At 42.2% G+C, this 14,381-nt stretch overlaps 1 protein-coding gene across 1 annotated transcript in view; it reads right to left on the reverse strand.

Moving 5' to 3' along the window:
* Window positions 1-6,239, reverse strand: part of LOC118798499 — a 7,971-nt gene extending 1,732 nt beyond the window's left edge. The window contains exons 1-4 of the mRNA XM_036557875.1: window positions 4,965-6,239; window positions 3,504-3,621; window positions 3,002-3,038; window positions 39-2,868 (exon numbers count right to left, since the gene is read on the reverse strand). Of these exons, the coding sequence (XP_036413768.1) occupies window positions 39-2,868; window positions 3,002-3,038; window positions 3,504-3,610 (2,974 nt within the window). The 5' untranslated portion in view covers window positions 3,611-3,621; window positions 4,965-6,239. The remainder of the gene's footprint in view (window positions 1-38; window positions 2,869-3,001; window positions 3,039-3,503; window positions 3,622-4,964) is intronic.
* Between the last annotated feature and the right edge of the window lie 8,142 nt (window positions 6,240-14,381).

A 14,381-nucleotide genomic window follows, 5' to 3' on the forward strand; every position in this document is an offset into this window, starting at 1 on the left:
TCCCTTACCAAACCTTTGAAGGAGCTCAACAAACGTACCGCTTAGAACTTCCTCTAGCTTTGCAGCACCAGAGGATGCAGAGAACTCGCTGAGAATTCTTTCAATCAGCTCTTTCGGATCCTTGGAGCTCGCTTCTTTTGTCAGGTCTAATGAAGGTGTTGCTGACTGCGCCAGATTTCGAAGAACCAGCCAAGTTGCCAGGCTGGCTTGATCCTTTGTGTCCGACTGAAGCAAGCATCTGCTTGACACTTGGCTTGGTGACAAAACATCGTCAATGGTCTGGCTGGAGACCAAAGGTTCCTCTTTGATAGAGGGAGAGGAACCAGACTTAACCGACGTAGGACGGTACAAGTCTTTAGGGTCTGCATTCTTAATTGCCCTAACGATGGAGACTGCCAGAGATCCTGCCAACAGCTCACTCTGGGCTTTTACAGCTTCAATGAGCTGGTTTTCGGATCCGATTCTCCGAAGAACCTCTGCATACACAGTATCAATGATGGAGCGGTGAAGTTTTTTGAGAGCATGTTCTCCATCTTCTACTGTGACAGCAGTAAAAAGGGCTAAAATTCCTTTGACTGTGTCCGTAACATTCTGGACCTGGTCCTCATCAATTAAGAGAGGAGATCCATGAACCCCAGTGGATGACATCTCCTGTACTTTGTGTAATATTGCACGTATGCAACAATGGAGAGCATCCACGGAAATGGTTGGAGGAGATGTCTTGAGTTTTTCAGAGCTGTGTGAGTCACTTTCAGGTGTCTCTTCAGCATTTGAATCCACAGCATTCAACTCATGATCAGACAGTGCCGACACTTTGTCCATCACGCTGTTCACAATTACTTTGGACAACAGATCCATTGTGTCAGCAAACACCTCAGATGGGGGTCTTGAGATCTCAAAACTCTCAGGAGTGACTCTGAAGGGCATGACCAGACTTGGAATGTCTTTAGCAGTGGTAGAAGCTGGTCGAGGGGCCATGCAAGACATGAGCAAACATTTTACCGACTCGTCTGCGAATTCGACAAGAAACTCAGAAGCAAAGGACCGTTGTAGGTCAGTGTGTTTCTGCCGTCTTCTCGTGCCAAGAACAGACTCTGACATGTTCAGAGAAGTTAATCTGTCCATCAGTATGAGCTGCACCATTTTGGCGAACTCCTGAGGGGCTGCGGTGGAAAACAGGTCCTCCACTCTTTTTGCTGCTGCAGCTAACTCCTCAAGAGAGTTAAAAGCACCTGAGCTCTGCAAACCCAGGGAGGCCATCATGGTGCCCAGTAAAGAGGCCATTGAAACTCTCTCTCTGCTCTTGGGTGGCTCATGTTCATCCATCACTAATGGTCTTTGAAGGTGTGATATCTTACCTCTACCCTTAGATGACTCAGGAGTAGGGGTCCCAGGAAGTAAAACAGTGTGCTCAGATGACACAATATGACGAGATCTGTCTGGATCTAAAGAAAGTTTGTCCATGTTTGGTTCCTCTGAGCTGCGATCATTTGACAACAACAAGCCAAGGTGGTCTTTATTTGCCAGAAATGTCTTGTCAACAGTTCCCCCAACACTGATCTCTGAAAGATCGACCTTAGGTGCTTTCTGCTGATACTTTGCAGAAAAATCCCTTAGGTGTCTCATCGCACTGTTGTAAGTAGTACACGCAGTGTACCACAGAATCCCTTCAGAGGCGTCAACACCTGATTCCATCCAATCCAAAGGTTCAGAACGTGTTTCTTTCAAACCATCGGATAATATCGTGGAATCCAGATGTTCACAAATTCCATCAATGACAGAATCGACGAGGTCGAATGCCTTGACCAAACATTCAGACGGAGTTGGTTCCACACTGCAATCTCTTTGGCTTACAAGGAAGCTTGAAGACTTGAGTAAGATTTTACTCACTTCCTGAGCTGCCTTGGTCCGTGTATCCTCATGCTGGATTTTTTGGAAGCTCTTAGCTGAGAAGCTTTGAAGGAAAGAAGGTACCTGACGATCCAGAGCAGTGGCAGGTATGCCGTCTCCAAAGGATGGACCTGAGACCTCTTGAATGTAAGCCATTAAATGGTCTACAAGCAACTCAGACATGAGAGATGTATCAGAGGAACATTGTCCAAGTACTGACTGATCATCCTCAGATACCTCAGACTTTGTAAATGAGTCCAGTTGGACTAACAGCTCATCCACAAAGATTTTGGCATATAAGGACGCGTTCCTCAGAGTTTGTCCAGGAACGGAAGTCTCCATCTTGCAAGCCATATTTGACAGTTTCATAAGGCTGGGAATTCTGTGAAAGGACTTAGCTCTTTTAGGTGCTTTATCAGCCATGCTTTTGCTTGCACCACAGGCTGAATCAGAGCTGATATCGTCACTGATCGGTGAACTCTGAGAGGATGTTGTTGTGTCACCCAGCTCGGATAGTAAACATTCAACAAAATCCGTGACGCTCATCTTTGGAGGGCAAGACAAATCTGACGCACTCTTGAGTTCTTTGGCTTGATAGATGGAGCAGACCTCAAGAATGACATCTTTTGCACATTCACGAAGTTGTGCCTGATCTTTGGACGTCAGATTCTTAGCGCTGGGCTCAACAGACCCACATGAAGATGCCAGGAGCTGGTCTGTCACATTTCTACGAAGCTCAAGCATGTGAGAATCTTTCTTTGCATCAAGAGTGTCAATGACGGTCTTCACAATGGCATTCATAACTTCTTTGGTGACTGACACCAAAGAATGGTTTGAGGATCCTGGTCTCTTAAGGAAAAGCGACCTGGCATCCATATTTAGAACTTCACAAAGCTTCGGAATGACGACCTTCTGTGATGCTGTGGTCAGAATCTTCTCAATGTTTGTGTTCATTCTGGTGATTTTTTCCCTCGTGAACTACAAGCAAAAGAACATATTCACAGTATAAGTCATCACTAGCATTGTCTTACAGGGTTCATCTGCTGTGATTTCACAATAATCATATTACAATAAAAATATGATTTAATTGTATTTGAATTATAAAACTCACCATTTGATGCATTCCGCCTAGCATCACTTGTAGTTGCCTGAAAGATGAAAAAAATGCAGAACAGCCATTTAGTGCTAATGTAACAGAGACAGCGACTTTTGCACTAAAATGATCATAAATGTCAACAAATTCATCATTATTGAGTCTTGTATATTTAATAACCCTAGAGGGAAACATCATGTCTGTTAGCTTGTTTCATCACATTTTATTGGCTACCAGCTGCTAAAGAATCGGGATTAACCAATCAGGATTCAGATCTGTTACCATCACATGAATAATTTGAAAGCTAACCCGCTAGCAACACAGCTGTAATGGAACATAAGCCATAATAAATGCTGTATGTTTTTTTATTCCTTATGCATTGTAATGTTATTCATATGTATATTTCATATTTGTGTACTTGTATATACATTTGTACACTGTGCTGGATATTTGTATATTTGTATTCAATACTGTACATTTGAGTAATTCCTGGCTGCACCACTCAATGCTGAGTACATACCGATCAGTCAGGCTCTGTAGGAAACGGGAGACGTCCTGAGACTTAGCAGAGTCACAAGGCTCCGAGAGAGAACCTGCTGCTGCATTACGAAGAGCTTTCTCCGCCATGTTAGACTCTCCTGAGATATTAAAACACAGAAAAAACAAGAAATCAGGGAACTGAAATACAGGTAAACCTACCAGATTACACCGTTACACAGAGTTACCAACTTCATCCCACAGCAGCCTTTGGTTTGGTATGACACTCAAACGTTAAAGTGTTTCCACCATTTCTCCTGCTAACGAAATAGCATTCTCCACAAGGGGGCGCGACTAGCAATGCGTGCGTTATAGTAGTTTAGCAATCATTATGAATATGTCACTGTCTAAACAATCAAGCATAATTAAAACAATTTTTTTATCTTTATTAAAAATTTTTATTTTATAACAGAATTTTTTAAAATCTATTGGTATTATTTTGGAAGATACGTTGAAATTGAGTATTTGTACTTTTACTCAATAACAACAGTAAGAGAAAACAATTTCAATAAGAGTAACAATTTTACTCCTCTCATTGTCATTTAGACCTTCAAAGTACTCATAGTACTTGTACACACAGTACTAGTAGCCTAGTAATAACAACATCAATAAAAATTACAACAATACTAATAATAACTGATAATTGATTGTATAAAACAGAATAACCAGCATAAATGAGAGAGAGAGAGAGAGAGAGAGAGACAGAGAGAGGGAGAACATAGAAAGAGAGAAAGAACAGAGAGAGAGAGAGAAAGAACAGAGAAAGAGAGAGGAGAGAGAGAGCGAGAGAGATAGAATGGGAGAGAGAGAGAGCGAGAGAGAATCGGAGAGAGAGAGCGAGAGAGATAGAATGGGAGAGAGAGAGAGAGACAGAGAGAGGGAGAACATAGAAAGAGAGAAAGAACAGAGAGAGAGAGAGAAAGAACAGAGAAAGAGAGAGGAGAGAGCGAGAGAGATAGAATGGGAGAGAGAGAGCGAGAGAGATAGAATGGGAGAGAGACAGAGAGAGAGAGAGAGAGAGACAGAATGGAAAAGAGAATGGGAGAGAGAGCGAGAGAGATAGAATGAGAGAGAGAGAGAATCAGAGAGAGAGAGCGAGAGAGAGAACGGGAGAGAGAGAGCGAGAGAGATAGAATGAGAGAGAGAGAATCGGAGAGAGAGAGCGAGAGAGATAGAATGAGAGAGAGAGAATCGGAGAGAGAGAGCGAGAGATAGAATGGGAGAGAGAAAGAGGGCATATATATTCTGGTTCTTTTTCTCAACTTTTTTTCTCTATGCTGGTTCTTTTTCTCTTTTTTGGTTCTTTTTCTCTATTTTGGTTCTTTATCTCTGTTTTGGTTCTTTTTCTCTATTTTGGTTGTTTATCTATATTCTGGTTCTTTATCTCTTAGTTTAATGTCCTGATTTGGTTCTTCAGGTGTAAATAAGTTGAAACTGTACTCACCTTTTATCTGGTTGTGTACGGGAGAAGATCCGCGCTGTTCTGTCTGAGAATACTTTGGGTTCTGGATAAACGACGTCGCACATCCGAACTCTATGAGGTCAACAAACCGACTGAACACGAGGCTGAAAAGTCCCGCTATTTATAAGAAGGCCCCGCCCCTTTGTGACGTCACAGACGCTGCTCGGTTACTATGGAAACCAGACTCTACTCTACGCACGCACGCACACACACACACACACACATACATATATATATATATATATATGTATGTGTGTGTGTGTGTGCGCGTGCCTATGTGTTTGTATAAACCCCATTAAATAAAACCCGTAGTTTTTATTGATCATCTCTAAGCCGTTCGGCGATGTTTATCGGTGCTGGTTGGAGTTTATTGCTGTTCACTGCTGAGAGTTTCAGCGGGGCGAACGGGCGCGTTCTCTTTTTAGCTCCGTCTCAAATCGCTCCCTACTCCCTACCCAGACAACAAATGTACACTGCGCCAAATGTAGCGCTGCACCCGGTCCAGATCCGCAACAGCCCGGTGTCTTTTTGCACAACGGCCCAATACCGGAACTGATCTGTTTTACGGATCTGCGCCAAAACAGATTAAAAACTGTCCCAGATGAGCAAAGAACAGCGTTACATCTGGCCCTGAATTGGTGCAGGTCTGAATTTTATCTTCATATCTGGCCCAAATGTGGCACAGACCCAGTTCAGAAGAGGTCCAAGCTCAAATTGATATAAGCAGCTGTCTCTGGAACGGATCCGGCCCTGACTTGTTGCATCTGCACCGGATCCGTTCCAGAGTCAACAACAGCTCCATATCCCACATAATTATTCACAAATCATTAATAATGCATATTTTCAAAAAACTGTAAATTCAAAAAAGGAAACATAAAACCAAATACCTCAAAAAAGGTTTATTGAATGTCATTATGTTTTCAACACAGCATTTTTTTGAAAAATGAATTCAAACAAGAAAAAATACAATGCCAGTACTGAGGTGTAGACTTATCAGCAAAAAATCCTGCCATTAAAGAAGCGATAATTAGCTGCTTTGTAATAAACTGACGTAAAAAACAGACTTTAACACTGATAGAGACTGATAAACTCTGCTCATGTCATCACAATAATTAAGGGTAACTGGCAATCTGAATACTAAATACTACCATGCTGAGTTTTACAATGTCAAATTAAGAAGCAATGACTGGTGCTGCAGCAAGAAAGCAAGAACCAAAAAAAAAAAAAGAAAACAATGCTCTTAACAGTTTTCGTCTATCCAACATATTAATAACTTTATTTAAAACAGGGCTGTCACTATCGATTATTTTAGTAATTGAATAATCTAGCGATTTCTCCTAGATTTAATCTAGATTTTTTGATGTACACTGAAATTGTAATAGCCATTACAATTACAACACTGAAAATACATGATAAGAATGAGTCTGCTGCCAGGGGAGTACTGGCACTACTGTGCCATTAAGAGTCCGACCAAGTCATTGGTTGGCCCACATCAGCCAATATTTGCAGCCCACAGTTTTATTGGGGTCATGACCTTGTAAAGGGTGGGTGAAACCTTAGAAGAAGAATGTTCACCCTATAGCAGACATGGAGGAAGTTGGATATAAAGAAGTGGTGAAAGAGGTTGGTTACAGAGGAAAACAACAGAGGCCAGTCTAGATAAAGTGGCTAAAAAAAAGGGCGTGAAAGAGGCTGGCCCTGGCAGAGAGATGTAGAAGGCTGACCCTTGCAGACAGGTGTAGGAGGCTTGCCCTGGCAGAGAGGTGTAGGAGGCTGACCCTTGTGGACAGGTGTAGGAGGCTGGCCCTGGTGGGGAGAGGTGTAGGAGGCTGGCCCTGGCGGAGAGGTGTAGGAAGCTGACCCTGGCGGGGAGAGGTGTAGGAAGCTGACCCTGGCGGGGAGAGGTGTAGGAAGCTGGCCCTGGCGGGGAGAGGTGTAGGAAGCTGGCCCTGGCGGAGAGGTGTAGGAAGCTGGCCCTGGCGGAGAGGTGTAGGAGGCTGGCCCTGGCGGGGAGAGGTGTAGGAGGCTGACTGGCCCTGGCGGAGAGGTGTAGGAGGCTGGCCCTGGCGGAGAGGTGTAGGAAGCTGGCCCTGGCGGAGAGGTGTAGGAGGCTGGCCCTGGCGGAGAGGTGTAGGAAGCTGGCCCTGGCGAAGAGGTGTAGGAGGCTGGTCCTGGTGGAGAGGTGTCGGAGGCTGGCCCTGGCGGGGAGAGGTGTAGGAAGCTGGCCCTGGCGGGGAGAGGTGTAGGAGACTGGCCCTGGTGGGGAGAGGTGTAGGAGACTGGCCCTGGCGGAGAGGTGTAGGAGACTGGCCCTGGCGGAGAGGTGTAGGAGACTGGCCCTGGCGGGGAGAGGTGTAGGAGACTGGCCCTGGCGGAGAGGTGTAGGAGACTGGCCCTGGCGGAGAGGTGTAGGAGACTGGCCCTGGCGGGAGAGGTGTAGGAGACTGCCCCTGGCGGAGAGGTGTAGGAGGCTGGCCCTGGTGGGGAGAGGTGTAGGAGACTGGCCCTGGCGGAGAGGTGTAGGAGACTGGCCCTGGCGGAGAGGTGTAGGAGACTGCCCCTGGCGGAGAGGTGTAGGAGACTGGCCCTGGCGGAGAGGTGTAGGAGACTGGCCCTGGCGGAGAGGTGTAGGAGACTGGCCCTGGCGGGAGAGGTGTAGGAGACTGGCCCTGGCGGAGAGGTGTAGGAGGCTGCCCCTGGCGGAGAGGTGTAGGAGACTGCCCCTGGCGGAGAGGCAAAATTTGTTTTTAACTTAAAGACAATCAAAGAGAAGACGCTAACGGTAATTTGTTTTAACAGAACTAAAATTGTGTGTACTCTTCTACCATTAAGCTTATTTGATTGTCAAATTGAATAAAATATTTAAAAATAAATGTAATAATTTAAACAAATGTAATAATTTGTGATACCTGATCACATATGTGCAGATATCAAAAGTAATGATTAACTTACCTCAAAGTCGGCAGCAAACTTTACAGGCCAATATCAACGGATGACTGTAGACCGCTGAGCAGGAAAAAAGAAAGGGGAATGTTTTTTAATTAGGCGCGTCCGTTTATGTATCGGGCCTTGGCCTGAGCCCGGTAAGAGTTACCGAGCTACCGCAGTAACGGCCCATAATGACGGTAAAACGCGTTCTTTTATTGGTTTATTTAATGCAAACCAGAGCGTGAAACAGTATTCCGACACGTCGACATGACCGAGCTGCGGTAGTTAAACGCGCTCGGTGCTGCAGGCAGCTGCATGTATGTTTAAAAAAACCGGCTGCGTTACTGTGACCGTTTTAGGACCACCTCAGACCACCACGGCCATGTCTCAGCTTTCACACAATCAGGCTACACACACCACATCGGACGGTGAAGTTCGTGTGACATTCGCAATTACGTTCTGTCTTATTGGATTAATTACACTTTCATGGCCAAATTAAAGATGACAAACACAACAAACCCAGTTTGTACTGAACCGCGCTGTTCTTTTCTTGTTCTTTTCTCTATTCTTTTATTTTTGCCAAAAGGTTCAACTCACGCTATCACTGCGCTTGTCCGCGTCTGCTTCAGAGTCAGAGACCGTCTCAAAATTACAAGACGAAAAAAGTGAAGCTATTATTATTATTATTACTAGTAGTAGTAGCTTTAGCATCTCTGTAAATAGCTCTGCTGAGGCTTCTGAACATATCAGCAGATGTACATACAGAGACAATAATAATAACGCTAGTAATGATAGCAGAAACACTTTCTTTTCGCAATTTTGAGAATTTTGAAACTGACCCTGAGTCTGAAGCGGCCGCGGGAGCAGCAGTGTGGGAGCTGAAGCTTCGTCTAATAAAAGATTAAGCAAAGGGAAGCCCGTTCTGTTTCTGAGGGGTATTTCACACACTTTTAACCAAATACGAGGACTGTGTTACTGGTATATATGTTATTGCAGCAGTTTCAAGAAAAAAAAATAATTAAAAGTAACGTTAACCTACCATTTCTTTAAGTAAAAAATAGTAAAATCCGACACTACAAAAAAGCAAATAAAAATAAGATGGTTAAACTAACCTTACTGCTTACACAGGCTAATACAGCTTAGCTAGCTAACGTTAGCTCGCTAGCTCCACACCACAATATAGGATAACTATAGATTCCAGCTAATGGATGTTTCTTACATTAGTCACTCATTCACCTCTCTGTTTTCTTTAGACTTGTTTTTCTCCTAAAACAGGCAGAAATATTAAAGCTGCTCTTAGAACATTTTCACATTTTCCAATGAACGCTAACAGCTGCCGCTCACAGTACAACCCGGCTAAGCTAGCTGGTTACACAGCCGGCCGAGGGAGATCACATAAGATTAAGAGTGTGTCGTTATTAAACATAATTAAAGAGAAATCTCGAATGTTAATTTAGGCTGGAATTAGACATTTTGACTCACTACCTCAGCTAAAATTACTAGGTTAGCTAGTGCTGACGTCCTCCCCTCCAGGGACTCCACCACTCAGCTTATCTGCTTGTCAAACTGAATAACATATTAAAAGTTAAACGATAAAACCCAAGATACCTGATCGTAATTCTAATAAATGTGCAAATATTTAAAATACAAAATACACCTTACCAAAAAGCAGCAGCAAGTTTTACAGTCAAAGTCAACTGACCAATGCAGAGAACTGAGGGGGAAAAAGGGGAGGGGCAAATTTTAAATAAGGCGCAAATTTTAAATGAGGCGCGTCTGTTTTAAAGATCCGGCCCCAACGCGCTCTGAGTCCGCTGACCGGCAGTGTATCTAGTGCTGTTAACAGTTACTTGGCCCAAATGTGGCACAAGTCCGCAATGCAGATGCGACTGCTAGGAGGACTTTGTGACGGCCAAGGTAATCCGGCCCGAACGTGCTTGCTGTCTGGGTATCTGGTGCACTAAGTAGCTCTTATAAAAGCTAATAGCTTCTACATCCAAACAAGGCGCTGTAAATATAATAGAGTCATTTGGAATTCAGCCACAGGCTGCACGACTTCTCACTGGACATGTAATTCACTATTTTGGTGTAGATGCCATCGTCTGACCTGCACTACAAAGAGAGCCTGGAGCCGTTATTATCACGCTTTTAGGCAGCTTAGTTCACTATTAGCATAATGAGCTACATTACCGACTTAGTAAAGCGTGGGAATGTCCTAATGTCCTAATGCATGGCCACGACTTAGTAAGCCGTGATTTCGTTCCCACGCCTTGCTAAGTTGTGGCCACGCATTAGGATCTCGTTCCCACGCATTATTTTTATTTATACAAGATGTCACCAGCGGGGCTCCGTAGGGGGCTTTCACTGTGAGATGATTTTCTTTTCTAACTCTGCGTTTTAAAAATCTCAGACGCTGCAGACTCGATCTCCACCGTCCCTCTGATTACCTTCGTGTACGGAGCCCCGCTGGTGACATCCTGTATAAATAAAAATAATGCGACTTAGGAAGGCGTGGGAATGAGATGATTAAGTCCTGGCCACGACTTAGTAAAGCGTGGGAACGAGATCACGGCTTACTAAGTCTCATTCCCACGCCTTATTAAGTCGTGGCCACGCATTATCTTTTATTGATACAGGATGTCACCAGCGGGGCTCCGTATTCGTGTGTTAATGTTGATGATGAAATATTACAGTGATGGTGGTGAATAATGAGGAGACGGAGCTGAACGTGTGTCTGTTTATTAGGAGGAGTAATGTTAGCGCTGCTGATGCTGCATAAATTCTTTAATACAAATTCTTAGCATCAGCAAATTACTCAGCTAATAAGTGCGAGGCTGAAGCTTCTTATTCGCCAGCTTCTGTTTATAATTTCCCCGTTCCACCTTAAATGGTGCAGCAGTTACACTCTGGTGCCTGAGGCGAGTCTGAGGGCGCAGAATGCAACTGTTGTACTATTTAAGGTGGAACGGGGAAATTTAAGTAAGAAGCTGACTTTAGCCTTGTTTACTCAGTCAAGAGAGCTAACGTTAGCTTAGCATTAGCAAATTACTTAGCTAATAAGTGCAAGGCTGAAGCCAGCTTCTGTTTATAATTTCCCGTTCCACCTTAAATGGTCTGGCAGTTACAGTCTGGTGCCTGAGGTGAGTCTGATGTGCCGGAATGTAACCGTTGTACTATTTAAGGTGGAACGGGGAAATTTAAGTAAGAAGATGACTTTAGCCTTGTTTACTCAGTTTAGTCAGTCAGGAGAGCTAACGTTAGCTTAGCCTTAGCAAATGACCTCAGCTAATAAGTGCGAGGCTGAAGCCAGCTTCTGTTTATAATTTCTCGTTCCACCTAAAGTGGTGAAGCAGTTATACTCTGGGGCCTGAGATGAGTCTGAGGGGGCAGAATGCAACTGTTGCACTATTTAAGGTGGAACGGGGAAATTCGAGTAAGAAGCTGATTTTAGCCTCGTTTACTCATGTAATACAAATGTTATTAAGCTAGGTGAGCTGTTAGCCCAACAACCCTTCATTCTGTAAGTATTCATGCTAGAGATATGTGGTTGGCGGGCTGAGCCTTTACTAAGAGGAGAATGTTGTTAATGGGCCCAAAGTGTCTGTTCATCATGAACTTTTAGGGTAGCAATAGGTGGAAAATTGATCAAATGTCTATTTGGCCAGTTGGCAGACAGTAGATCTGTTTCTACAGTGTTTTAAGCACAGATCTTTCATGACTGAAACACTATATCTGTCCACCTACACAGATCAGACAAAGGTATTAAAGTCAAACAGGATCAATTAGTTCATTTTTTGTTTGAATGGGCAAAAATCTTCTCACCTGACTGGCCTTCTATGGTGCTGCCACCTCTTAACTAATGACCATCAACAGAGTGAGGAATTCAGGGATATACAATTGCTTTAGGATCAACACCACTAATAGCTATACATACATAAATATGTAGCAATATATAGCTAATAAAGGTAGTAATAGTTTGACATACTTAATAGAAATATGAAAGCAAATAATCTGTGAAATTTCCTAAACTTCTCAAAATAGTTAAAATAGCTAACGTTCATGCTTCACGTCTTTACCTCACATATACTTTGAAATGAATATTTCATAAACACAATTCCATATTGTAGGTAGACATCATCATTCTGTAACTACTTTCGCTACTATTATATATTTTGAAAAAGGCCTAATCTTTAATTTAATTTTTTTACAGAGTGAGTAGCACCAGAGACCATCCCCAGGTCTGATTCGATTGGCTTACAACTTATGAGGTCTATATGATTACGCTTTTCCTCAGTGCTAGACAGCAGAGGATCGCCGTCTCTTGTTATGTTAGTAAATCAAAGTTAAAGGTAAATTTGGTTCCAGCCATTAGAGCAGACATTAGAGATTAAACGTTTGGGACACACACTCAAAAAAATATTTAAGCCCAAAAGTTAAAACGTATGTTTTTTAATTACATGTCAATTTTCCATTCAGTTTAAATACATAAATCCAATGAAAAAAATGGTATTATAATTTATGTTTCTCCATCATGTTCAATAAACCTGAATAAATTAATGTTTAAATCAGAAGTGCTTGTAGGATTTATGCAATTTGAGATCACCTACAGTTACAAAAACCATGAACCTCCCACTGTTTATGTAATCTACCTTTTGTACCCGTTAACATGACCGCAGACACAAGGATGCTAGCTAGCTAGGTCGCTGGTGTTGTTTAGAGTATCTCTCAAAATAAGCAAAATAAAACATTAATATGTGGTCAAAAACATTAAAAACACAAGTTAATGCGCATCACTGTTTCATTGCAGTTGCACTGAATAACAAAGGATGGCAGGAGATTGGAGCTGTTTCATGTCCACCATGCCAGCTAAAGTAATTACCTGGTTGATGATGCGTTTCCTGTTACTATTGCACATGCGCACTGCCTCCTAATAAGATTTAGTGGAAAAATCTAACAGGTCTTATACAATTTAATTAAATCAGTTTGGGATTTATTCATACTGGCTTGCTTCTAATGAATATAAATAAGTAAAGTTTATTTTTATGTTTATAAAGTTTTTTTATGTTTATAAAGTTTTATGTAAAATATTTGTTTAATGTTTATGATGGCCATAATCATAAGTCAGTCCAGAGAGGTTCAAGAGAAAAACATGGCTAACTGTGAGTGCAGTTAAAAACACTCTCCTGCTCTCCTCGCCTGCCCACTTGAGTTCATTCATGGATTGGTGGACTTCGAGAGAAAGGGTTTGGCAAGTTTGCCCAGATGAAAGATCATCGTGTATCTTCTCTTTTCGAGCAGTGAACTTCGCTGGTGGGTCATTCTGCATTATTAAGGCGAGTTATTCCTAAAGCCTGGAAGGTGTGTTTCCCTGCTCTGGAATGTTGTTTGGATGTGTATTTGCAGACCACAGTGATCATAAACTGCTAGATAACTTTAGATTTGTAATGCCATGCTGTTTAACAAGGTTTTGTGAGATCTAATTTTGTTATCATATCACTAATGTTCTCCACTTCCATAACTGCATAACGCTAATCTGTGAATGTGTAATTTCATTGATGGAGTGCTTTTGTGTTTGGGATTGGGCCTTAGTTTCTCCAGAACAGAGCATTTCACACCAAACCACTCTGAATGATCATTTCATTCCACAGAAATTAAGGGGCTGTGACGATCAAACCATCTGCACCTTTAAAAGTGCAGTTCAAAGAAATGCGCTGCACTACATTACAATCTTTCCTCACTCATATTTTGCTTTTCAGAGATAATTTCTCTGGTTCTACATCATGAAGAAGTGCAGCCCACAAAACGGCACTGAATGTCATCTTAAAGTTAACAGGGAATTTTCTAAAAAATAAGAAGTCAACAATCCCTTATAAAATGAACAACTCATAAGAAAACTTGCATTCAGACTTAATTCAGTCTTGTTAACAGAACAAAGACAGAATCTACCAATAAACAGATTATTTTAATTGACTGAAACCAAAAACATACATTTTTATTCACATACAGGTTCTCTCGACTGTGATCGGCAACAAGTGAAAATAAAACATTCACTTAGTTTCCCCCATAAACTTCACTGAGAATTAAGACGAGGGACCCTGCATGTTCGATCTTCTGGAAGACAACATTGATTCTGGAAACTTTTGGGGATTAAAATAATAATAATAATAATAAGATGCCTTAAACTAGTCCAGTTTGTACAAACTGTTTAATTTTCAGCACAGAAAACTAAACCTGAAGCACAAAAAGAAATACCGCACACCCCACATAACACTTACTTTGCTTATAAACAATTGACAAATGATGCGGTGTGAATCATGAATTTGAAGGTGTAATTAAGATTTCAGGAGGCAAATTTATTTATTACACATTTATTTATAAAATGGCAGTTCAAAGTGCTTTACAAAGTGCTAAATAAAAGCAAAATAAAAACAATACAATAAAATAACGGGGGGAAATAAAAAAACTAAAATG

The sequence above is a fragment of the Colossoma macropomum genome, unplaced genomic scaffold (genome assembly GCF_904425465.1).
Source record: "Colossoma macropomum unplaced genomic scaffold, Colossoma_macropomum, whole genome shotgun sequence".
Classification (NCBI taxonomy): Eukaryota; Metazoa; Chordata; class Actinopteri; order Characiformes; family Serrasalmidae; genus Colossoma; species Colossoma macropomum.